This window comes from Amyelois transitella, chromosome 9 (genome assembly GCF_032362555.1).
Source record: "Amyelois transitella isolate CPQ chromosome 9, ilAmyTran1.1, whole genome shotgun sequence".
Lineage (NCBI taxonomy): Eukaryota > Metazoa > Arthropoda > Insecta > Lepidoptera > Pyralidae > Amyelois > Amyelois transitella.
The window spans coordinates 2406057-2434006 of NC_083512.1; the positions used below are offsets into that span (position 1 = coordinate 2406057).

The following is a 27950-nucleotide window of genomic DNA, read 5'->3' on the forward strand; positions in this document are numbered from 1 at the left end:
TTTTACTTTGACGTTGACTATTTTTGTGTTATTTGAATGTGTAAGTCGTGGTGGTTGAGACCGTAGATTTTTTTTTTAATTAATAAATAACCTATAATAATAAATGATGCCTAATGCCTTGGTCTTGTCCACTTTTTTATAAGACAAATGTATACAATACAATTAACCAGCCTTTGTGAAATGAGGTAAATCCACAGATTTAAAAACATTATTTGTCTGTGATTTGAAGGGTAAATCTTTGAATCGTCGGCTTTTGGACTAAAATTTCATTTAATGCTGAAATTATTCACCAGTATATATGAAGTTTGATGTAAAATCAAACCTATATAATGACTATCACATAATATAGCCGACGTTATCGTATGGCCCTTCTGACTGGGCTGATTCCATTGTCATGACGGAATCAGATCTTGGCGCATTGAGGGTCTTCACAGCAGGTCGCCATGCTTGCGTCGGTGTAAATAGACTTTTTCCGCGCTGAAAACATAATGACGTTATAAGTTCTTATAGATAGAATTGGTAAAATTAAGATTTCCTATCTATGAAAATAAAAACTTTTTAATTTCTTTTTTACAATAATTTAAAAGGTTTTCATAAATGAAAATTAACTGTTATTTTAATAACGACGTATAATTTGTACCACTTTAGTTATCTTGAATTCTGATTGTATAAATCTACTTGTATAAATTTTTTTGAAGTGCATTTAGTTATTTTACTTTAGTCATTCTATAAATTATATAAAATATGTCAGATCAGAAGATTTTACTTTATGAATTTCAAAAATACTTACATATCCCTGATACAATGCCCAACACAATCCAACTGGGAACAAAATGAGAGTGGACAGGCCTACAGCCCAGCCAAGCAGATCTGCGAATAGCGGGAACACATAGTCTTCGTACGAGGGTGGCGTCCAGTCTGTGAAGATGAAGATCAGGATACCCTGGAAACAACGGGAACAATGTGAATTGGAAGTAAAGTTTGTCTTTCCTTCGTATTTTGTATTTTAATTATAACCGTACTGTTATAATAGTACAAATATTGTACTCTACCTCGAACATCTACGGCTATAGCCAGCTCCAGCGCAACACTGACTGGCGCTAGTATCAGATTCTCTATACAAACATAACGGTTAACGCCGTAGGTACTGCCACGTGTATGACACTCCGGTGTTTGCGTTTAGGTATGTTAAATTTGACAGTAGCGAAAGTTGAGTAGATCACAGATTGCCAGTAAATCTTGGCCTATACGATGATTCCATAGTCATGTTAAACTGTATTTAAAACTTTTTCAGATCTATGAAGATATTCATTCATAGAAAAATTAAATACCACAACTGAGGCCCTATTAATTATAAATCAGTATTTTCAAGAATGTTGGCTCTACCCCGCAAGGAATAAAGACGTGATTATATGTATGTATGTGAAATCGCCAAAAAGAAGTTATAATACCTACGTAATGTAATGCAATTTCAAAGTTAAATTATAGCATAACTTTATTAATTTTGGAACGTGTTATCAATATTGACGGCCTCTGTGGCTCAGCGGTACTACGCTTGTCTGTGACACCGGAGGTCCCGGGTTCGAATCCCGGTCAGGGCATGATGAGAAAAGAACTTTTTCTGATTGTCTTGGGTCTTGGATGTTTATCTATATAAGTATTTATTATAAAATATAGTATCGTTGAGTTAGTATCTCGTAACACAAGTTTAGAACTTACTTCGAGGCTAACTCAATCAGTGTAATTTGTCCCGTATATATTTATTTATTTATTTTATTTGTTATCAATATCTTATTTTACATGGATAACATTAGTAGTCAGATTAACCTTTAAGTAAATAATTAATCTAGCATTATCATGTAATTAATACATCTTGAATTGACTTATAGTACAGTGGCGACATCTCTACGCCACAATTCACAACAACCAATCATGGGACGCTGTCGGTAAAAACAGTGAAAACTCTAATCGCGCAAGCAAAGATTTCACGGATTGGAGCATATATACAACCTCCGACACAACATCGTCGGAGCCGCGGTTCCCCAGGCATAACACCTAGCCTGGCGGATGATCTTCCCTTTGGTGGCGGTCGATACGAATCATCGCTCCTGTTACAGACTACATAGTTTCAATGATAACAGTATAAAGTTTTATATACTTCTACACGTGCGTTTTGGAAGCGGTAGTAGATATAATTAGATTTAAATGATGTGACGCCAATAAGTGGTAACTTGTATCTTATTTCGAAGTTTTAAAAAAAGATAATTGTTTATCAACATTGATTTATCATAGCAAAAATTTCCTCAGTTAGTCATCTAGGGGAAAAACCGGCCTAGTGAGTGAGGCGAGAAGATTCGCATGCGAAAGATTCCGTACCATTATATTTCTGTATCGTAATTACCAATTAATATCGTAATTGATTTTGTTGAAACCAATTTTCTTTTGAGTTTCTATTGAATGTAAGTATATGAGTGATAAGCTTATAAGCTTACGAACGAGATAAAATAAAGGCACGTTACGCGCGCGTTTAAACTTGTAATATTTAAAAACAGTATAATGCAACGCAAAACTTTAGAATCAACTAGTATCCTTATTGACAGGCCTAAGTTTCTGGTCAAACTTTAAAAGTGATATTTAACTCAACAGGCCTTTGTAGTCCATTCATTCATATGGTCTCGTCTATACCCCTTGCGGGGTAGGCAGGGCCAACAGTATTGAAGAGACTGATAGGCTACGTACTACTATCAGCTATTTGACTTAGAATTGAGATTCAAATCGTGACAGGTTGTTAGCCCATCACCTAAAATAAGAATCTCAAGCCTATCCCCTAGTCGCCTCTTACGACATCCATGGGAAATGAGATGGAGTGGTCCCATTCTTTTTTATATTGGTGTCGGGAACCACACGGCACGGCTTTAGTAGTAATGAGTCAAATCCAGTTATTTGCCGACAAATGGCATTAAATGCATTCCGGCCATCATTTATGCTTGGCTTAGTTTCTGCTAAAGCATAATCCGTTCAGCCGGTCCGGTGCCTCGGAGAAAATCAGCAATTATGCAACTGGTTAGCACTGGTTTGAACTGGTTTGAACTGGTTTCATGTTAAGGGGAATATAGAGGTTTGAAGGAATTACTAAAACACATAATTGTGAAACGCGAACTGCTTGTTTAAAATTTCAATTTGTACGAAATATTGCAAACGCTTGTATGAAGTCTATCTATCTCTCTCAAATTTTTGCGTATTCCCAGTTGCACCTTCCACCATTATAGAACCTGGGAAGTCCTCACTACGGCGTCTTCATAATTAAGTCTTATACATCTTATACTTCAGTGGAATATGATGTATGAGTTATATATTTGATTCATTAAAGAATTATCAGATCAATATCAATTAATATTATTTTTGATCTTTATCTGGAATTTTTTAGAGATATTAATTTTCCCAATATTATGCGTGCGTCATAGTTTTTATATTTTTCTGATTTATCGCCCAGGTGTTGTCTTTAACGCTTAGAAATCTGATAAAAAATATACATACCTATTAAAAGTAATTACTAGGTAGTACTGTTAAGTATGATTTATGACACAAAAATAATCAGTAAGTACATTTATTCAGCTCTCTGCCTGGTATCTACATTGACCATGTTACCAAAACCATCACCATTCTCATATATGTCGTTAAAGGTAACTAAGGGAATAGGCACATTTATCTATAAAAACTTACATAAATACATACATATAATCACGTCTATATCCCTTGCGAGGTAGACAGAGCCAACAGTCCTGAGCGGACTGATAGGCCACGTTCAGCTATTTGGCTTTAAGATAGAATTGAGATTCGAATAGTGACAAGTTGCTAGCCTATCGCCTAAAAAAAGAATCTCAAGTTTGTAAGCCTATCCCTTAGTCGCCTTTTACGACATCCATGGGAAAGAGATGGAGTGGTCCTATTCTTTTTTGTATTGGTGCCGGGAACCACACGGCACTAAAAAAAAAAAAAAAAAACTTACATTCGTGTTAAAATTTAACTTACACAATCGAGTAACACGAACAAAAGGCGCGCCTTAGCCCGAGCTTAGGATTTAACCTGGATTTACGCCAAGATAAACGTCGTCGTCTTGCCGTGTGGTTCCCGGCACCAATACAAAAAAAGGAATAGGACCACTCCATCTCTTTCCGCGACTAAGGGATAGGCTTACAAACTTGGGATTATTTTTTTATATGGTCACGATATCCCTTGCAAGGTAGACAGAGCCAACAGTCTTGAAAAGACTAAATGGCCACGTTCAGCTATTTGGCTTAATGATAGAATTCAGTTTCAAATAGTGACAGGTTGCTAGCCCATCGCCTTAAAAAAGAATTTTAATTATTAATATAATTCTATTCTATATTGTTCAACTTAATAGGTTTATCTCAATAAACGCCAATTATCAGTATTGTCACTTTAAATGAGCCTTAACTCAGTGCAAATTCGAAACTCTAAGGCCGCAAATTAGTTAATTCAATGTAAATGTACCCACTTGTACAATTGTACACTAATATACAATTCTTGGTATGTAAACCACATTAATCAATTCCATTTTGTAGCGTATAAACTTTATGCAAATCGGTTTCATTGAGTTGTACCGTAATTAACAATTTTACGATCTAAATGGTATAATAGGATTTTGGAGATTAAGAAAAAAGTCTAAACAGCTGAACATGGCTTATCAAGTTATCAGTCTTTTGAATACTGTCGTCTCTGTCTACCCCGCAAGAGACATATTCGTAATTATATGTATGTATAAAAGGCATACTCTTGCCTTACAAAGACGGGAAGTATGTGTTGTTGTAGTTCAAAATCTGAAGATATCCACACAATCAGTAACCTGGAATTCCCATTGACATTTTGTAAGGAGTTTATCTATACATATAATAAATCTGTAGAAGGGTCAATTCTGTACATTGAAAATATTGAAAAAATAAATAGCAGGAGGTGTTACTGGATCGATACCAAAACCAAATATGTGATTAATAAATTTTATGTCTGTCTGTATGTCCAGGCATCACTCGAAAACTAACGGTTCGATTTCGATGAAACTTAGAATAATTATACCTTATTATCCTGGGCATAAAATGGGATACTTTTTATCCTGGAAAAATACTTAGAAAAAAATAAATCTTAATTTTTCAGTTTAAGCGATCTTCTCTTACTAAAACATCGAAACATGCTATAGCCGTATTTGGGTCCAATAGATATCTATAAGATGTCATTGTCAGAGTTACTCAAAATGGTATTTCTCCATCCACGCGAAGACCGACATCCGCGCGGACGGAGTCGTGGGCGGAAGCTAGTACAAAGTAAATACTTACAATACTTCCTATAGGACATATGACGGTCCAGACAGCCTTCCAGTAGAAACTAACAACTTTATTCAGCTTCATGCCCATAGTGCCGAGATCCTTCATCGCCCGGTTGATGCCGTAGCTCCAGGAGACTGCACTGCACTAAAAATGAAACGACATCATACACATCGTTAATTTATTTGCAACCCTTTATACCTTTATCAAAACTTAATTAATTTTAATTGTGTTCCATTTTAGGCCCAAATAGAACAAGAAACGATTATGTCTAGGATTTGTTGGATACAAATAACACAATAAAAAAAATTTAAATCTGCTAAGTTTTTCATAGTGTTTTCATAGTTTCGAAACAGTAATGTCAGATAGATAGCGAAATTCTTATATATAACTGGAATCAAGACAAAGTATTAAGTATAAGGCATTCGTAGTAAAGATATAAAATAAAATTACGTAAATTCTTGTATTTATTTACAACGAAAAAAAAGTAAAAAAAATAAAGTAGAATTTATATTTTATACCTTTAAAAAATCCAAGCAAAAAAAGGACAGAATCAGAAGAATTTAACATTAAAAAAGAGTCATCAAAGTTTAAAAAAAAAAAAGAATGCTGGCCGAAAAAAATAAATAAATAAAACGGCACGTCACCGTACCTCGGCCATGCCAATTAACAGTATAGCCCAGGAGGCGGTGTTCCAATCGAGCAGAGTAAACAAGTACACGCCGCCGCTGAAACACATAGGGATCCCCAGGACGAAGCACGCTGTACATGTGAATGCGGTCACCTGGAGAAAAAAATAATATTACACGTACATATATTATGATGTGCCGTGTGGTTCCCAGCATCAATACAAAAAAGAATAGGACCACTCCATCTCTTTCCCATGGGTGTCGTAAAAGGCGACTGAGGGATAGGCTTACAAACTTGGAATTCTTCTTTAGGCGATGGGGTGGCAACCTGTCACTATTTGAATCTCAATTCTATCATCAAGCCAATAAGCTGAACGTGGCCTATCAGTCTTTTCAAGACTGTTGGCTGTCTACCCCGCAAGGGTTATAGACGTGACCATATGTATATATGATCAAGTCTCAGCCGGCAAGAATCGACAGATTGAAAGCCACGTTCAGTTGTATTGCTAAATGATGGAATTGAGATTCAAATAGTGACAGGTTGATAGCTTATCGGCTTAAAGAAGAATCTTAAGTTTAGAAGTACTTCCATTGATTGACTTTAATATGCTGCACAAAATGACGTGAAGCAGTACATATTCTTCAGTTCTAGACCAGCATAGATGTTTGCACTAGATTGATGTGCGTTTATTCCCTTAGTCGCCTTTTACGACATCCATGGAAAAAAATGGATGGAAAAGATGGAGTGGTCCTATTATAAATTGCCGGGAACCACACGGCACACTGAATCATAATAAAATATGACATTCCTTGAGAAATATTATAAAATTGATCCGAATCAAATGATTGATAATGTAACATTGCATAGATTAAAAGGTTTCTCATTTAGTAGCTTTAATAGTACAAAAATATTAATTTCACACAAACGAAGTTGTGAACAAAATTCAATATTATCTATGCACACAAAATATCTTCATCGAAGTGAACTAACGAACTCACCCTCCAATAATTCTTTCTCAGATGAGGCCACTGGTCAACTATGGCCGTGTTAATAGCTTCGATTCCAGCGAACTGGCTCCCGAGACCCAGGATGAACAGCATGAGGAAGAACATGATGCACCAGAACTGAGGTATGGGCATCTGGAGCAAGGCTTCTGGGTACGCGACGAAGGCTAGCCCTGGACCTTGTTCGGCGACGTCTGTAGAGGAATTCAAATTGAATACATACATACATATGGTCACGTCTATATCCCTTGCGGGGTAGACAGAGCTAACAGTCTTGAAAAGACTGAATGGCCACGTTCAGCTATTTGGCTTAATGATAGAATTGAGATTCAAATAGTGACAGGTAGCTAGCCCATCGCCCAAAAAAGAATCCCAAGTTTGTAAGCCTATCCCTTAGTCGCCTTTTACGACATCCATGGGAAAGAGATGGAGTGGTCCTATTCTTTTTAGGAGGAGGAGGGAACCACACGGCACAAATTGAATTGATGATTCATTATGATGGAACAATTCAAACATCACTTAATAATTGTCATATCTTTTGGTTTGACTGGAAGAGATTACATTAGCGATTAGTCCAGTGACAGACCGAGATGGTACAAAGGCGTTGTACCATCTCTGTTTGTTTTGTGCTGTTTTGTATGTTCAGCTCTTATGGTGCAATAAAGAGTTTTATCTATGTATCTTTTGATTTCACAACATTGGTTGACGTCAAATAAATTACTTAAAAGTTAAGTTCACCGCCGCTTCCAAAGCGTCAGTGCGGAAGAAGCGGTAAGAAAATGCCCTGCTTTTTTTATTGACATCAACATCAATTAAATTTAAAAAAAGTGTAAATAACATAAGACATGGCAGACGGAGCAGTAGCCCGCTGGTTTTCAGTCACCTACATCCAAATCTCTTGAAAAATCGGTGATAATTTTATCGGGAAAATGTTTGCCACTAAGTACTTAATTTGTTGACATTTAGCATAAAATATTATGTCTCTTAAAATATTTTCCGAGTCCGAAGTTCGATTATAGGGTAGGTCAGGAGTGGTACCATAAATGTATTATGATAAGTTATAATAAACTCGTTACTTGTCCCACGCATAAAACCTTATCGGTTGGTTTATTGCTAGTTTTATCATAAACTATTATGTATGGCGTGATCTTTACGGCGTCTGCGCCACGCCTACATTCTATCCGAGGTAGCTCGCACGTATTAGATTAATTGATTTTTTTTTATACGTTGTACTGACCGATATGCACGTAAAAATATTAACAGTGATATTTATTATCTTTTCTTAAATATTAGGGTCCGCTTAAAAAAAAGTCGCTTTGATGTTCGTCTAATAAAACCTTTATTTTTGCAACGCGTAGAGATGTCAATTTTAAAACAAGTACGAGTAAAACCTTAGGTTAACAATATCTTTCGTTTGTTATAAGATATCAACCCTATCAAGGAATATGGCCTATTCCAAAATGGCGGGAATCAAAATGACAATAATATCGAATTCGTAATTTATGTTCGCGATGTTGATTAAAAATGAAACTGAAATCAGTTTGGATTCAAAAGCACACAGAAATCGGAGTAATTGTCTAAGATAAGAAGATGTGTCAGAAATGAGATGGAATATGGAAACTTTATAATTTGACAAAACATTACTTATTAGTCACATTTCACCAGTAATTGCCACTTCTGTAGACTTACAATATTCCAAATTCTACAACAGTATTGTATTAGCGCAAAAATATTTGCTATTTTTAAACAAAATCTAATAATTTAATAGTCATTATCCCATAGAATTCTTCATATCTTCGTAGTTATCTGTTAAACTTGTAAACAAATCTTTACATTGATTTTCTATTGAACACTCATAAAACTCCATTCAAATTATGTAGTGCAATATTTCACAAGTGCTGTCAACATGATGTTTAATATTTGATAAGCGAGCTTATTGAAATACTATCAGCTGTATCAAGTGTTATCGACAGACGAAAAATAATTAACATTGTGTATCAGTGACAAAAACAAAAAAAGACCACTTAATTTGGTTGGGGAAAATGCGTAGTTAACGATGACACATTCAGTGGTATTTTTTGTACTTATATTTATGTTTCATTTTCTATAAGATTTTGGACTTGAGAGCTGTTAGAAATCAGTTAAAATCATTAATTTTAATTAAGTTCGACTTAATATCTAACTAAAAAGCAATAAATTTTGACGGGAAACCAAACGTCATGTAAATAAATATTTTCTTTATTTTATATTTTTTTAAAATCATAGCCAACAGCAGAACAAAATACATTTTTAATTTCGAATATTATTGAAATAACAAGAAAAATATCTATCAGCATTACCAATCAATATGTATTAGAAATTAGAACCAATCTACTTTAATCAAATATTTAATGATCGATCCAATTATCTCATAAATCAAACATTGTGATTTTAATTCAAAATTGTATTGACATAGGACTGTTCATTTCGAAATATCTATCTGGAAAAGTATAGCTTTATTTGATATAGACAGCTTCCAAGCTTCTGACAACTGCTTCTCTTCTGGAAGACTTGTAAATTTGGCATTCCTTTTCAGAAGATGGGCCTGAATAACCTGCCACTATTTGAATTTCAATTCCAGCATTGAGCCATACAATTGAACATAGTCTTCCGGTCTTTTCAAGATTGCTGGCTCGGTCTACCCCGTAAGGGTTAGAAGTGAAAATATGAATGTTATTATGTAAATTTATGAGAGATAAAAATAATTAAATGAAGCATATATACATACCTCTTTTAGGCGATGGATTAGCAACCTGTCACTACTTGAATCTCAATTCTATCATTAAGCCAAAAAGCTGAACATGGCCGATCAGTCTTTTAAAGACTGTTGGCTCTGTCTACTCCGAAAGGGATAAAGACCTGATTATATGTTATGTTATGTTCTAAAAATAATTCGTCAAATCACATTTTCAAACGCATTTTAAATTAAATTGATTTAGCCATGTACGGAAATTACGATTTCTTATCGCAACGTACAATAGCCAGTGAGCCTTTTGTTGGAGGATCATTCAAAACATTCATTGTTTCTGTTATAATATTATTTTATGAAGCGATCATACCTCACTTTGTACATGAGTAATCAGACAGTCTATTTAAGTTTGTATCTTATTATGTATATAAGCTTACGCCTTTCTTTACATTTTCCTTTCTTGGGACACTGGAAGAAATTTCTTTGGAAATAAGTAGTGCCTTTGTATAAAAACTCTCATAAGTCAAAGATCTAGTTGTATTTTTTTAAATTGATGTACATAAATAAATAAATAATAAAATTAGTATTATTTTTTTTCTTGTTGTGTTGTCAAGTATAAAAACTGTTTTTTTTTTGTTACATAAGTAGTTTAAATTGACAATTTGTCCGAAAAATCGTGGCGAAGTCCAAGGGAAAGAGTTGGAGTGGTTCTATTCTTTTTTATATTGGTGCCGGGAACCACACGACATTTTTGAGTACCTGTGTTATTTAGACACAACCAGACAATACTTACCATCCTAAAGTTATCTGTGGCAATAATGTGGTTGTGTAATAATATTAGCAATTCTGTGGTTGATATTTTGTTTGTTAATCCGATGTTGGAACGACGCATTCATTATTGAGAGAGCTGGCTGTTGGTAAATTCAAGTGTGTGCATGATTTTGGATTAATTAGCCAGGTATGAGTCGCTAACTAAATGAGGCTATTGAAATATGTGTCCTGAATGAAAGAGTTAGGGTTGATTTCTGCTTATGAGATATTTAGTAAGGTAAGTGTTATAGTTCCACGTTGTGAAGTTATATTTGTGCTCAATAACATTATAAAGAATAGCGGAAATTGTGTTTTCAAACATAGTTGCTATGGATTAAATATAGTATGTAGTATTCGATAGATATAAATTAAGGAAAGAAAAGTACATGCAATGTTTAAAAATAAAAAAACGAGAAAATTAATTCAAATTCAGAAAGAATTAACTCACAAAATTCGTAATGAAACTACTAAGTCTATGGAGAGAAATTTTTACAAGAAAATGGAAGACTACAACAAATAAAATAAAGAGATTAAAATGATGCTTACCATCAACACTGACCCCCATTTGCTGAGCCTGGAAGCCAAGCACTGAGAACACGGCAAACCCAGCGTAGATTGAGGTCAAGAAGTTGGCGAAACTGACGAAGACCGCGTCAAAATGGCAGTTGTTGTAGAAGTTGTTGTACGAAGCGAGGGTCACCAGGGAACCGCAGCCGACGCCGAAAGAGTAGAAGATCTTGGCGAAAAGTAAATAAAGCTTATAAACAAATGAAAAGAGATTGACTCTTATCTTAAAGATTATGAGTTGGGTACTGTCAAACAAATGAAAAAAGTTATTGAAATTTGATACATACCTATTTATATTGTGCCGTGTGGTTCCAAGTACTTTAGAATAGGACCACTCCATATCGTTTCCATGAATGTCGTAAGTAGCTACTAAGGGAAAGGCTAATAAACTTGAAATTCCTCTTGTAGGCGATGGGCTAGCAACCTGTCAATATTTTAATCTCAATTCCGTCATTTAGCCATACAGCTGAACGTGCCAAGATCGTTAACTCTGTCTACCCGACAAGAGATATAGATGTGACTATTTATAGTATCTATATTGACTGATTGATTTATTTATCAACGCCCATTCCAAATCGCTTGGTCTAGTGACTTGAAATTTGTACCTGACCTTTCCTTTTGATGTCTAGTAGTGCAATTAAAGATTTCCCGAAGTTCTTCGTAATACGCGGGCTGATCTACAGGTGTAATACATTTAACACTCGTAATTCAAAAGATGACAGAAGAACACCAATAATAATTAATACTGAATCATACTGAACATTTGTTATAAGTTCTCAAGATTAAGAAGATTCCCCGAAATCGATACCCGTTGAACGAACTTAAATCAGACTTTTCATCGACTAAATCTCTCTAATCTTCAAACTTCCTAATGAAAACAACCAAGTCTATTGGAAGGGAATAATTTTATTTATCGAGCCAATCCAAACTTAGGGATAATTACATGGTTAATCGCATTGACCAGATATCTAGGTAGATGACAAAATAATTGTCAATGTTTCGTGTTGTATGTTGTACACGAGTAATATCGCTGATGCTGTATGCTGCATAATATATAAACATATAATAGTCACGTCTATATTTAACAGTCTTGAGCCAACAGTCTTGAATAACTGAAAGGCCACGATCACATGCTTTATGATAGAATTGAGAATTAAATTAAAATAAAATAAAAATACCCATGTCAAGATTTATACCAGTAAACTTTCCATTATAAGTGCAATAATTATCTTAAAGTAAAAGTAATCGTGAAATGATACATATACACTTTTAGATATGATTTTACGAGTACTTTCATGAGTAGTCTTTATTTCTTTCGTGGGTCTAGATAATGGTAACTTCTACGTACAGATCATTTTATAAATTTGATTTCAGCTTACATGTATTTTAATACACATGACATGTATCGCGTTCCACAGTAATGTGTCATCTATTTAATTTATTCTTCTTCCTCCTGGCTTTAGTCCCGGTTGAATCCTCACATCTCTGGCGGGGAGGCCGCGGTATGCCGTCTATTTGATTATTTGTCTGTGCTTAATCTATTTATCGAAATACCATTACTGGCCACCACACTGTTAAGATTGATGTCGGTTGTAAAAATTTAATGAGACCCTAAATTACTTTTGTGACTTCATTTAAGTGGTTTTCCCTTTTTTTCGCTTCTATCACATTATCAGAGGGAATCTTGAAGTTAAATAAATTATGAGCGTCGTTCCTCAACCGGAAACTTTTATTTTCAATTAGTTAAATACTTTTGCGCTTAAGGGATTTTTCTGTCTGTCTGGACTTTATTAAAATGGCGGGATCTGGAGACTTAAAAGTTATATTTTGTCAGAATCCCGGTTTGATACTTAGTGATATAATAAGAAGTTTAATGAAAGCCTTATCAGGGTTTTATAAAGTTGGTGGGGTACTGGCTTGGACTTTAGATATTAAAGTAGATAGTCGCTTGGGTTAAAGTCACAAGGCTCGTAAGACTACAGTTAAGCATCTGCTGGTCTATATTTTTTGACAGCAATATTAACAACTCAAAGCCAGGAGACGAATTTTCAGACAAAATATTAATACTTCTTTTTCGGTTTTAATTCTTGGTTTAGAAATAAATAAACTGCACTTAATAAGGGTGGTATAGCCGTATAGAATGTGTATGTACGGTAATAATTTTTAGCAAGCAATCATTATTCGATGAATTTTATTTCTGTCACAAAATTAAATGGATTGTTGTTAAAAATGTAGCAATACCATATTCTATCATAAACCTTATTGTTGAAGCAAAATATAGTATAAAATCAAATGACAATATTACCTGAGAAGCTGCATCCCCCCACACTTTCGCTTCAAGCAGCGTCCCCCAGTCCGGTTGTAGGTAAAACAGTATGCCATCCGAAGCGCCATCTAACGTCACTCCCCGAATTAATAGCGCAGTCAACATCACGTACGGGAATAAAGCAGTAAAATATACCACTTTTCCGGCCGATTGGACACCCTGAAAATTAACAGTCAGTTAGTCAGGTTTAAATACAAAAAGAAGAACCCGAGCTTGGGATGTAACCGGGTCTTATGCCAAGAGAAAGAGGCAGGTAGCAATACCAAATAGATGAGTATTGCTGGTCAGAAAGTGAAGGTGTCTGGATAAAAAAGCATGCTTTATAGGTTATCACAAGTTCAAATACTACCGCGGCTATGCACCAATGAATCTTAATTGAGTTTCCTACATTAGTTTGAGCGCTTACCGATACTCTCACGGTGATGTAAAAAATAATGAGAAATCCTGCACATTCAGGAAACTGGGTGTTCAATAATGATCCAATATTTTGGGGTTCCTTGCAAAGTGTGCGAAGATGAGACAGGCTTCGATAAACAATCTGATTTATCCTATTTCAAAGACACACTTTAACGAAGGTGAAAGCAATCATCTGGGCCTATAACGATAGGCCTTCACCTTTTTTGACCTTCAGACGAGAAGGTGAAATACCAGTATTTTTGAGAATCTATCCCCGGGGATTATCTGGTATTGTTAAGGTAATTTGTTTTAAACTAACATGGAACCAAGAGAAATGAATAACCGTGTCTCACAGAAACTTAACATCGTTGATAACATTTTTCAACATTACTACTTCATTATTATAACATCGAAATGAAATAGGAGATTTTAAAGGAAAAATGTTAAACATACATACATATGGTCACGTCTATATATTTTACGACATCCATGGGAAAGAGACGGAGTGGTCCTATTCTTTTTTGTATTGGTGCCGGGAACCACACGGCAAAAAAAATGTTAAAATGTGTAAATATTCATTGAATGTTTCATAGAAATCAATCAATCGGCGGAATGATTTCTATATGAATGTAAACGTTGTTTTAATAAGTACTTCAATTTCTGTTTGAGTGAAAAATATAGAGGTATTTAGTGAGATTTCGTTTGGGAACTCAAAGCTTCATAATAAATATTTTTAGATTTATTCTTTGAGTAATTTTGTTCTCATTCATTCTATTTTAGTTTATAAGATAGTATCTGTTTATTTTAGGAAAATAGGAACACTGAAAAGGCGAATGATGTATAAGGCGAGTGAACGAAAGAATGGACTGTTTTAGAACGTTCACTCAAAAGAGAATAGTCCTATTAAAACTGATGGGAACCACACAGCTTGATATAAGATTTCTGCATCGAGTGGGTAATCAACCCAAGAAGCAAAGAGTGTGCCGACGATGTGCTATTGCATGCTTTCCCAGTTTTTTCTATATGGCGTTTAAGATATCTGTATTATATTACAGTCCTCTGTATAAAACTGTAGTTACCTTGGTACCCTGAACGTTCAGGCAACTGGATGTGTAACCATGATCCATTATATTAAAGGTTTCCCCACGAAGTTTACGCTGGTTAGATGAAAGTTGCTTGGCGTAAAAACTTGGCTTACCCAAGCCAGGATCGTCGTCAAACTGTGTACCACAAACTCTTTACGACAGAGGTGAAGTTGTGACCAGAACTATTGCCAAGACAAAGGAGCTACCCTTAGCATTATTATAAAAGAGAAAAATGGTCTTACAACATTTGAAAGCCAAGCGGTACAATAACATACCTACATACATATAGTCACGTGTTTATCCCTTGCGGGATAGACAGAGCCAACAGTGTTGAAAATAATAAAGATTTAGTTATCATATTACCTTGATAACGCAAAAGAACGCGATCACCCAAGAAGCAAAGAGTGTGCCGACTATGTGCCATTGTATGCTTCCCCAGCTCTCCCAAGTGGCGTCGCCTCTGCCCAGCACTCTCTCACTGAAATATGAATCTTAATGATTACATTGAATAGAGACACTTTTTCTAATATTTATGGATTCGTTCTTGTCAGTGAAGTTAAGTGGAACGTCCATTTTTATTTAATAAACATACATATATACATACATACAGTTTGCATGAAGAGAGTTATGAATGTGGATGAAGCGAAGGAAGTATGCTGAGATCGTGGCAAGTAGAAAGATGTAGTCTTTGCCTACCCCTGCGGGAAAAACGCGTGATTTTATGTATGTATATATACATACAGGGCCAAACAATCTTAACAAGACTGATAGGCCGAGTTCGGCTGTTTGGTTTAATGATAGAGATTAAAATAGTGACAGGTTGCTAGTCCATCGCTTACGAGAGGAATCCCTAGTTTCCCAAAAGTCTATCACTAAGTCGCCTTTTACGACACCCATGGGAAAGAGATGGAGTAGTTCTACTCCATTTTCTATTTGTGCCGGGAACCACACGGCTTAACGTCATTACAAATACAGGAACACAGAAGATTTAAAGCCTTTTCCTCTGTAAGTACATATAATCACTTAGAGACACCATTTGGAAGCAATGTCTTGAAAAAACTGAAAGGCTACGTCAAGTATGGCTTAATGATGGACTTGAAATTCAAAAAGTGACATGTTGCTAGCCTACCGTCTACAAGAAGAATCCTAAGTTTATAAGCTTTTTCTCTTAATCTTCTATATCTATATCTATCTATACTTATAATAAATCTGTAGAGAGGTCAATTCTGTACATAGAATATATTTTCAAAATAACTATTAGGGGGTGATTAGTGATCGATACTGATGCCAAAAATGCAATCAGTAAAATTTTTGTCTGTCTGTCTGTCTGTCTGTATGTTCTTTATAGAAACAAAAACTACTTGACGGATTTTAACGAAACTTGGTACAGTTATTCTTCATACTCCTGAGCAGGTTATAGTATACTTTTCATTACGCTACAATCACTAGGAGAAGAGCAGTGAAAGGAAATGTTGGGAAAACGGGAGAAGCTACTTGATTTTTTAAGCTTCCGTCGCGTGTGCAGCCTTAATGGTTAAAGATTCAGCAAAACCATGTATAACGGAAATATTCTACATAAAATTATGAAAAAAATATCCCAAGACAGCATAAGTCTATCTTTTATGGTTGACTCACAATAACACATGTAATTCCTAATAGCTTAGCAGTTCGGAGATTTCTGATTATATTTCTTTACTCTGATGTTTATAATACCAATAACACTCACACTCATTCATAATTCTTAAAACTTAATATAAGTACCTATTCAATAAAAAAAGAATCATCGAAATCGGTATAGAAACACCAAACTTATACATGAAATAAAATACCCTAACAAGCCATCGCGCGTAAATACTGAATCATGCTATAAGGATTATTTTTGCGTAACGGTTGCCGCGCTCGACGCGGCTAGCGGAAGCAGGGTATAAAAGGGGCAGGAGGCGAGCGCAAGCTTCATGACCAAGGCAGCCAGGGGGAGACTTCACACAGTTCTCTCTTCCAGCCTCCCCCTGAGGAAGAAGCTCGGGATCTACCAAACGTACGTCAGATCCCGCCTCACGTTCGCGGCCCCGGCGTGGTACGCATTCTGCTCTGAGACCAACAGGAGAAGACTCAGAGCCCAAGAGAACCATAGTCTCAGAGCAGTCGTCGGAGCCCCGCGCTACGTGAGGAACTCGACGATCCTCAGGGACCTGAAGTGGGAGAACCTAGATATTCGAGAGGGCGGACGCGTCATCACACAGCCACCTGCGCGGCATCTCGCCGCTCCACGCCCGCCCTCCGGGCCGTCGGGTGAAACCCTCCCCTCGCTGCCTTGCGGCAGAAGTCGTCGACCAGTGACAACGCCGCCGCCGATGGGAACTCCCAGTGTATGAAGACGTGAAGACCCAGACCGTCACGGCCGCCCCATCGACCTGCCTACAGTCGTAGGCAGCGATGATGCAATTGAAGAGGGCCAAAAGCCCTGACCAATCTACTCCGACTCCCCTAAGGGAGTGTGGGAAGACCCGACGACGGCAAGATAGTATTGCACAGGCGTTTCAACTTTATTTTCATTCCTTTTTCTTTTGTAAGTTGTAGGTACCTACATATTTCTGGTTATAATTCTATTAGAATATTTTTTTTAGTATAAATAGGCACTTCGATTAATCTATACTTAATATTATAAAACTGAAGAGTTTGTTTGTTTGTTTGAATGCGCTAATCTCAAGAACTACTGGTTCGAATTGAAAAATTATTTTTGTGTTTTTTTTCTTTTCATTTATCGAGCAATGCTTTAGGCTATATAACGTCTAGCTGCAACTATTAGGAGCGAAGAAGTAATGAAAAATGTAAAAAAAATCGGGGAAGGAGCATCCCTGAGGGCTTCAATGATGTCCAAAATAACTATTCCACGCGGACGAAGTCGCAGGCACAGCTAGTTAAACAATAAAAAAGGCTCAGTGCATAGCAATGTCATGCATCCAATTATAAAATAAATAAATTAGTTCCGTTTTAATGCAGCTAACAACAAAGATGAAATTATGAAGATTTTAGTGGGTATATCAGAATAATCTCCACGGACACAACGTTTTCGTAATCTTCTGTACGTGACATTAATTAATTACTTTATATTAACACAATATCATAAGAGTTATTTATTAATTTCTCATAATCAAGAATGAAATATTACTCATTAATAAATCCGATACGGCATTCCTTTATCGTGAATTAAGAAATCTACCTAATGTTGGGGCGCTGTGACTGATAAAAACTGTTATCAAATCTATTCCACTTGTGTTATCTACTCTTAAGAATCAATTTCCAACATTCCTTTTTATACTTGTGCCAGATTTGTAGGTGTTGAGAAAATGACTCACAATAGTTGGCTCCGTCTACCCCACAAGGGTCATAGACGAGACTATATGTATCTTTACCTGAATCAAATCGCAGGTACCCATCACCGCTAATCTTCCGTCAATTAAATTTAGAAGACTTATCATATCTATTTCTTTTGCCCACAAAACACATTTGCATATATATATTAAAAAAAACTAAATGTATGTATGTACTGTATGTATGTATACTGTATGTATGTATCAATAAAAAGTATTTCCCAATCAATATTTTAAACATAAATCTTCTAGGTCAATAGATTAAACCTTCATCTCGGATAGCGTCACGTTGTGTCCATAAAAGTGTTCCCGGCGCTCGTACGTGCTTAGAAGTTAAAATGAACAGCTAAACATTGCAAATTGAAAGATTCTGTGGGAGTCATTAAAACTTGATAGGTAAAAATCGTGAGAAAATCAGCATATTCATATTGAAAATAGCCCTGGCCGGGTTCGAATCCCGGTCAGGCATGATGAGAAACAACACATACATACATATAATCACGCCTATATCCCTTGCGGGGAAGACAGAGCCAACAGTCATAAAAAGGCTGATAGGCCACGTTCAGCTGTTCCGCTTAATGATAGAATTGAGATTCAAATAGTGACACGTTGCTAGCCTGTCGCCTAAATGAAGAATCCCAAGTTTATAAGCCTATCCCTTAGTCGCCTTTTACGACATCCATGAGAAAGAGATGGAGTGGTCTTATTCGTTTTTCTAATGGTCGGAAACCACACGGCAGAAACAATCTTTTTCTGATTAGCTTGGGTATTGGCTAATCTACAATGCTAAATAAAATGTACTATCGTTGGGCTAGTATCTCGTAACATAAGTCTTGAACTAACTTCGAGGCAAACTCAATCTGGATAATCTGTCCCGTAAAAACATTCGATTCCCGTAAAAATGTTTTACCAGAACGAAATTTAAGCTTCACTACGCTGGGACTATTGAACGAAAGCATCAGACGCTGATGAGTTAAAAAAAAATAGTTCATTGATTGTTTAGCATACGAACGTTTCGACGAAAAAATCTTTCGGTTTTTTCTTCTTCAAACCATTCGTCGAATAGTCTTCTTTTATTTTCTGTCGACGAACCGTCCAATGATAAGAAGTTCTGTAGCCCAATCTTCCGACCACGAATTTTTCGTCGAACTATTCGTAGGTCAAAAGACCTTCGGAGAACAGTTTCTCGAATTCCTCGGTACTAATGCGGTAGTGTTGACACCGTGTGGTTTTAGTGATTCGACATAACTGTCCGGCTTAAGGAATAAGGGTGAAAGTTTTGTGTGAATTACATACATACATAATATCACGCCTCTTTCCCGGAGGGGTAGGCAGAGACTACCTTTTTCCATTTGCCACAATCTCTGCATACTTCCTTCGCTTCATCCACATTCATAACTCTCTTCATGCAAGCTCGGCTGTTTCGGGTACTTTTGACCGGACCCTTTACCAGGACGTCCTTAATTTGATCAAGATACGTTCGTCTAGGTCTTCCCACTTCGACCTTTCCCTCCACACTCTCCTTGTATATCTGCTTAGTCAACCTGCTTTCATTCATCCTCTCCACATGACCGAACCATCTTAACATACCCTTTTCTATTCCTGTAACCACATCTTCTTTCACATCACAACATTCCATTGAATTACACAATAAAGAAATTTCTGATCTAAATGAAATAATTATTAGAACAAATAAAAAAAATTGAGCCGTAGATTTTTATCGTAAGTAAAGGTTAAAGGCACACGAGAGTGAAGTAACTTTGCTTTTGTTGAAATTAAATCATAAATCATTGCTTGAAAATAGACCGATCTTAACATTGTCAAAGTTTTTCAATTTAGTGCAATATTCTCACTTGCATGCAAAAACTGACACGCGATGTAATCGAATTGTTATTGAAGTTGCAATTTCGGGAAATCCTTTCGTGATGCATTAAAATTTACTGCTTTCTAAATTATTAAATGATTAAGTGACAGAATGGATATTTATTGAAATGAAAACCAGTTTTTAACATACAGTTGTGTCCTTTACAGGGTAGACAAAGTCCACAATCTCGAAAGGCTAGAATGCTACGTTCAACTGGCTGTACCTTAATAAATTTAACTCTTAAAATTAAAACAAAAAGAATACCTCGTAATTACAAAATTGAATTAGGTTAACTGCTATAGATACTAATATTCCTCTTTTCAACAAGAAGCGAAGGTGTGTAAGACTAACCAATAATAATACTCTAAGTTCTTCACAAGTTTTCTTATTGGTCGATGTCTGTGCTCGATCTCTACGTCTTTGTAATCCATTATCCAACTTTAAAAAATCTCCAAGCATCAAAATTCACACGTATCAGCTTAATGAGCTGCTAGTGTGTTTAAAGTATATAACAATAATAATAATTATTTTATTAAATCATAACATGACTATGAGTATCCTTTGAACTCATTTTTGTAGTATTGATGTTGCAAACAACAGTATTTATTTATTTAAAAAATATGTACTCAAGGGGGACTTAATGCCATTTGGCATTCTCTCCAATCAACCAGCTGACCAAAAAAACTTTAAGTTGGTGGTGCGATAAGGTGCACATGCATACTGAAAAATACATACATTACAAAAAACAATGCATAAATACATACAAGATACATAATATACAATTTACATACATAAAATATCAACAGTACTAAAAATTAAGAATTTAAATTCCAACTCACTTATAATACTCTTCAGATGCCAATACCCTAGTTACGTTAGTATACCAGAGTATAGGTTGCCCGCCGTCCAGACAATGTGTTTCATTCCCAGGCTGAAACCCGGTGATAGTGCAGATCTCTCCGATGCTAACACACTGTCTCATAAAGAAAGTCTGAGTTTCTACGCCTGTGTAGTTCCTGCTTCTGCAGTCTTTGTCATAGGTGCCGCTGTAGCAGACTGAATTTGAAAAAAAAAAGATGTTCTAAAGTTGGTTTTTCAAAAAAGGTGCGATGTTAGAGGAACGAATTTTCAAGTAAGACGTATTGGAACTGGATTTATCAATGGTCTATTACGAAATATATCTTTTTTTATCTGTTTTCATTTAATTATTTATATATTAATGTACGTCGAGGTAAAATGCAACTAGAATTTAAGCTAATAAGAAACTTTGTACAAGGGGACTACTTATTTCAAAAGAAATTTCTTGTTACACACTTACACACATCTCGTCTCTATCCCTTATAGGGTAGACAGAACCAATATTGTCTAGCCCTAAATGCGTTTTTAACATTCCTGGTAAGGAGCCCGGAATCTCAGTGATTTGTGAACTCTATCATATAAAACATAAAATATAAATTACCTATAATTATTCAGCGTTAATAGATATATGTCTCGAAGGTCGCGTTTAGGATTGTTTAGTCATGCAATTGAGATACAGAGGTACATACATACATATGGTCACGTCTATATCATATCCCTTGCGGTGTAGGCAGAACCAGCAATCTTGAAAAGACTGAATGGCCACGTTCAGCTATTTGGTTTAATGATAGAATTGAGATACAAATAGTGACAGGTTGCTAGCCCATCGCCTAAAAAGAATCCCAAGTTAGTAAACCTATCTCTTAGTCGCCTTTTACGACATCCATGGGAAAGAGATGGAGTGGTCCTATTCTTTTTATATTATGCCGGGAACCACACGGTCAATTGAGATTCAGAGGTAGTAAATGAAAAATAGATACTTACAATCAGTGTTATATTCATTATCACACGATCCCCAGTCTAACCTTCCGGCTATCGAAACGCACGTATAAAATAGAGTCCACGCAACAATGATCATGTAGTATATACATATGATGGTGATCACGACGAGAGTACAGTAGCCGAGACCACTGAAGAAAGGAGATATGGCACTGAATGCTTTTAGCGGTCCCAACCCGGTGTATTGGCCGACGTATAACTCCAAGTAGAATAATGGCATCCCAATAAATAGCAGCATAATGAAGAAAGGGATGAGAAATGCACCTGAAATAAAAAAACAATATGTAATTTGCAGTTTAAATAAAATCCGTTCGATTTTTTATACAGATCGATCCAGCGGTTTAGCCATGAAAGCGTAACAGACAGACAGATAAGGCATTTCCTTGATAATTTTTCCATGTTCAATGTCAAATTATTGATCACAACATACCTCCGCCATTTCTGTATGCCAGATATGGGAATCTCCATATATTTCCTATACCAACTGCATAGCCTAGGCAGGCTAGGATAAACTCTAAAGGTCTACCCCATGACGCTCTTTCAGGGGTGGAATCACTTTCTGAAGAATTTCTCGACGGTAACTTGCCGTTTGTTTCTGGCTGTGAAGAAAGATAGAAATCCTATACAAACATACAACAAATCAAGCCTTTTCCCGGAGGGGTAGGGAGAGACGGCAGAGATCATTCCACTTACCACGATCTCTGCATAATTCTTAGAAATCCTATAATAAATATAAATATATACTCAATCTGTGTATTTAGATTGAGTTAACTTCCAAGTACGTTCGAGACTTGGGTTACGGGATACAAACTAATCGATACTATATTTTATAATAAATGTATATATAGATAAACATCCAACACCCAGGCCAATCGGAAACGGAACGGAAGACCTTTCATACCGGTAAAAACAACAGTTCCCGTGGTATTTCCAAAAACCTGTATTCTTTGGTATGTGACGCCAAATTCGCGGGCAGACGTATTCTTATATATAAATAAGTGCGGGCGGAGCCGTTGATCAAAGCTAGTATTGTTATAAATCTAAGTAACAAACTTTACCCCTTTATAAAATTGTTATTAGAGAATCGGGGATATAGTCGGGGAGGCAACAATTCACATCGTAATTGTTTTGGTGAAATCGACAATGACTATGAAAAATCAAACTGGAAATTGATAAAAATTCTAAATAACAATAAAAATAATATCAAATGAATTGATTTTGGAATTTACGCGGTTAATCAGATTTATATATCGAGATAAATTTCCAATAGATTTTATCGTTCATTGATGTCATTAATTACTTGCTTAAAGCATACTTCCGGGAGTGGAAATTCTCACATTTTATTTCTTTCTCAATTTACATTTCAATGTTTTTTTGTTTATTAAAAAAAATTAAAAAAGTACACCCAGTTATCAGCAATATTTTCCATCAAATGTCAACAGAAATTGCTTAAATTTTCATTATGAATTTTATAAAAAATCAGATTTTTTTAAAGGCAGTATAAAATTTGTAGAACCCAAGTATAGTAAACCTATAAATTATTAAACAGTGGTTATAGCTATTATAATTCACAAGAAATATACCCGAGTAAAAGTTAGTCCATAATGAAATCATCCGAATAAAACAACTTTGTACCTAGTTATACTACGAATCCTACCCGCATATTCCCGCCCATTAGCTAACATATTCCAACCCGCAGTAATTCGCCAATAAAGTAATTAGCAAACTTTCAGCGGACACGAAAATCTGCTGAACAGTTCTAAACGGGATCCCTTCAAACAAGGGAATAATCGTTCTCATTTGTATGTTAATTCCTACAGGATTGTGATGAGAACACAATGGAGTCGCCAAGTTTTCGTTCGATTCGCTTTCCCGCTATTCAAATAATATTATGGAGAAGTTCGTCTCGCTAACTCGAACTAGTAGCTAAGTTGCGCATACTTTATGTTTATTACTAGAAATATGGAAGGAATGGAGTCGCATTGTGTTGTGATTAAACGAAAGGAATACTTTTTTTTGTTATTTTTGCAACTGACTGGGTTAAGATTTTAATAGGTTTAATTTTTTAGTACATGATAATTTGATACACACATTCATAAAATCACGCCTTTTTTTTCCAGAGGGGTAGGCAGAGACTAAGTACATCTTTCCACTTGCCACGATCTCTGCATGCTTCACTTCATGCAAGCTCGGATGTTTTGAGTACTCCTGACCTGACCCTATACCTTGATAAACACATTATAGAACATTTCCAAGTAAATAACGTATTCTAGCAAATATTATTCAACGCATTAAGTGAAAGTGATCCACGTATCCATAATAACCTTTTTGCTCTTTATTAATTTTTTTCCACATAATTTAAGGAATGGGAAATCGATTTGATAGTTTTCAAAACTGTTACGCATTTTCATATCATCGCGTCGCTGGACACTGTCCATGACGATCAAAGGGTAAATAAGATTAATTGCTACTCCATTACACTCCCTACTCCGCACATACAGTCTTAAGCACTGCCGTAGAGTGAGTTGGATAAAACTTGCCTGATTTCTGCAAACGTATGCGGGGCAACGCACCTGCGGCCAACTTCTGTGTAAGTCATGCTCTGGCCAAGTTTTAAATTGCTTCGGAACTACAGGCTAGTGGTGGAGTTATCGGCTCTAGACTTTGGGTTTTGGCTGTTTGGGAGGGCCTGCTCTTGAAACCCGTATTGTTTAAGATCGACCGCCTGTATTGGGAACAGATGCGAAGTTTGTTGAAGATTTTGACAGTGTAGTAGTAAATAATATACAACAAATTACACAGATTGAGTTAGCCTTGAAGTAAGTTCGAAATTTGTGTTACGAGATACAAACTCAACGATATTTTATTTTATAATAAATACTTAGATAGATAAACATACAAGACTCAGACCAATCGGAGAAAGTTCGTTTCTCATCATGATTTTCGGGATTCGAACCGACCTCCGATGTCAGAGACAAGCGTACGAGTATTACCGCTGCGCCACTGAGGCCGTAGTAAGGCAATGAATAGCAGCTAAACTGTGTAACATACAAACTGATGTTTATATTTAAATTTGAGAATATTTGGTATTTTGCACATTTGTTTTGTAATTAAATTTGAAACAGATCTAACATAGAAATAGATGTAGCATTGTAGGTTTTAAAAAAATAATTATTTACCATCAAAAAATGTAATCGTGATCAAATCCCGTGTGAAAATCGATAAATTCATTGCTAGACTTAGGATTTTTATTTGAGGAAAAACATGTACTGCCTAGCTTCCTAGACGTTAACTCGCCAATAAAATTAAGATATTTATAAATTACTTATGTACAATCAAATCCAAAGTACATATACTGCATAAATACGTGCAGATAAATAGGAAATGGAAAAATTTACTCCACTTTGACGTGAAAACGATTGAAAGTAAACAATTTATTTGCTTTGTATCTTCAAATCATGATCGAGCGATAAATAATCATAAATAGATATGGAAAATAGAAACTGATTTTTATTATTTGAAACGATTGTGGCCTACAATCGATCATTATTATTGTCTGCTAAATATCTATAGTATAGAGATTATTAAATTTTTATATGTTAGGTTAGGCTGTATAATTAAAAGGCACAGAAATGGTTGCTATGTTGCATTTAACGTATAGTCAGCAGCGAAAATAAATGAAAGAAAGGCACTTACATCCACTGATACCCGTTAGCTCTTAAATATATTAGGAAGAAGAAATCTTCGTGATTGCCTCGCACTTATTCGTACTGTTTATATTTAATCCTCACTTTAAATAATTTTAGTACAGACGGTATCTTGCCGTGTGGTTCCCGGCACCAATAGAAAACAGAATAGGACCGCTTCTTCTCTTTCCCATGGATGTCGTAAGGCGACTAAGGGGTAGGCTTTTAACATGGCATTCTTATTTTAGACGATGGGCTAGCAACCTGTCACTATTTGAATCTCAATTCTATCATCATGCTTAAAAGCTGCATGCCGCTTATCAGTCTTTTCAAGACTGTCGGGTCTGTCCACCCCGCAGGGATATAGACGTGACTATATGTATGTATAGAGACGATATCTTACTGTATCCGCGACTTAGTCTTAATTTCGCAACACTTATTGGCTCAAGTTGGCTGGAAGAGATCCCACTTAGGGATAAGCCCGCCATTGTTTTTATTAGTAATGTACTCCTTTAGTGAACTTTCCTCAAAATATGGCAAAAATTTTTTTTTCTGAAATAGTATTTTATTATATATGTTTTATTGTATATTAATTGTTACTGAGATTAACACGTACAAATAAAATCATAAACTTTATTTTACGAGTATTTAGTGTAGATATGGCGGATGTATCTTGATAAAATAATTATTTTAATTCTTTTTCCTGTAGAGTTTAAAGTATGTATATAAACAATGTTTTATCTATATATTTTGCGAGATAAACTGAGATTATACGACTAGAGGAAATATTTACGATGACGCATTGGACACTAATTATATTTATCATGTTAATAATGTGAATCTCAATTCTATCATTAAGCCAAATAGCTGAGCGTGGCCTATCAGTCTTTTCAAGACTGTTGGCTCTGTCTACCCCACAAGGGATATAGACGTGACCATATGTATGTATGTATCATGTTAATGATTAAAGATGCGTGTGGGGTTGCAGGTCTAACCTAACCTAGCCAATTTTTTTTTCTTTAGTCGTTCTTTACCTCAAACGACGTCTGGGATCCTTATCATTATTTAACCACAATATAGCATCTGTTTAATTACGTGCCGTGTGGTTCCCGGAACCAATAAAAAAAAGAATAGGACCACTCCTTCTTTTTCCCTTGGATGTCGTAAAACGCGACTAAGGGATGGGTGTATAAATTTGGGATTCTTCTTTTAGGCGATGGGCTAGCAACCTTTCACGATTTGAATCTCAATTCTATCATCAAGCCAATAAGCTAAACGAGGCCTATCAGTCTTTTCAAGACTGTTGGCTCTGTCTACCCCGCAAGGGATATAGACGTGACTACATGTATATATGTATTTCAATAACATAAAGAGGTTACTTAAAGGCAAAACCAACTGTAACTAGTCAAGAAATTCCAAGAAAGGTCGGCAGAGGTTTAAAAAATTTTTGCCAATTCCTGACATCATACTGTCTCACTTGGAAAGAAAGAAAACCTTAAACTAATGAATTATTATCAATAGGTACGTTCTTTGTATTAATAAAATAAAGAGGCATTTTTTTTGTAACGTTCATTGGTTAGGTTCGTTTGTAAAATCTTTGGAATTTTTTGGTGTACCGAATTTGAAAGTACTTTAACAGTTATAAAGTTACACTTTCTGCAGAATTTATATGATATTTATTAGAAACCGTGGCAAACCGTTACTTTTACGTTAATTTAAACTTAGAGCTACAGTAAAAATTTTAAAGAAAACACTTATAAAATAGAAATAAATTAACAACATTTTTTACGTTGTTTACGAAAAATAAAGTTGCTAATTGTGACTTAATTGTATTTTGAGTATAGTATTTGAGGTTTGTATTAAGATCAATTGGCATTTACTGTATTAAAATTGTGCTAAAAATGTTTTAATTTTTAAAAATTTGAACCCATATTACAGTTTTAAGACTAAAAACGGTTAATTTATAAAAAAATATTTTAGAAATTTCAAACAGAAAATAAATTTAGAATAACACGGAAAAAGTAATTCCATTCCCAAAATCAATTTAATAAAAAACAAAAATAAAATTACATTGATATGAAATTAAATACGTACGCTATCACTCGCCTTATTCATAGTGTAATTTCCTCCAGCCAGCGTGGTTACTTATAATCAGATCCTTGATTTAAATTATTTCATACAGAAAACTCGTTCATATACACTACACCACACGACTTAATGTTACCAACCGCAAACATGGAGGAGTATTTCGTACTAGTAATACTCAGAGACTGAAATTTAATCG

General features: G+C 35.4%; 1 protein-coding gene across 3 annotated transcripts; it reads right to left on the minus strand.

Annotated features, from left to right (window-relative positions):
- Positions 1-27950, minus strand: LOC106130369 (sodium- and chloride-dependent glycine transporter 1). 3 transcript variants are annotated; one of them, XM_013329199.2, is made up of 12 exons: positions 27773-27950; positions 22411-22579; positions 21966-22244; positions 20963-21179; positions 15249-15363; positions 13384-13563; positions 11058-11247; positions 6968-7167; positions 5992-6123; positions 5352-5486; positions 791-943; positions 1-477 (listed from the first exon to the last, which is right to left on the minus strand). In XM_013329199.2, exons 1-12 carry the CDS (start codon positions 27779-27781, stop codon positions 337-339), a joined length of 1920 nt encoding a protein of 639 aa, XP_013184653.2. In that variant the 5' UTR covers positions 27782-27950; the 3' UTR covers positions 1-336. The 3 variants fall into 3 exon arrangements, with proteins under 3 accessions (XP_013184653.2, XP_013184652.2, XP_060801742.1); XM_013329198.2 differs by having other exon boundaries at positions 27761-27949; XM_060945759.1 differs by lacking the exon at positions 22411-22579 and having other exon boundaries at positions 27761-27950.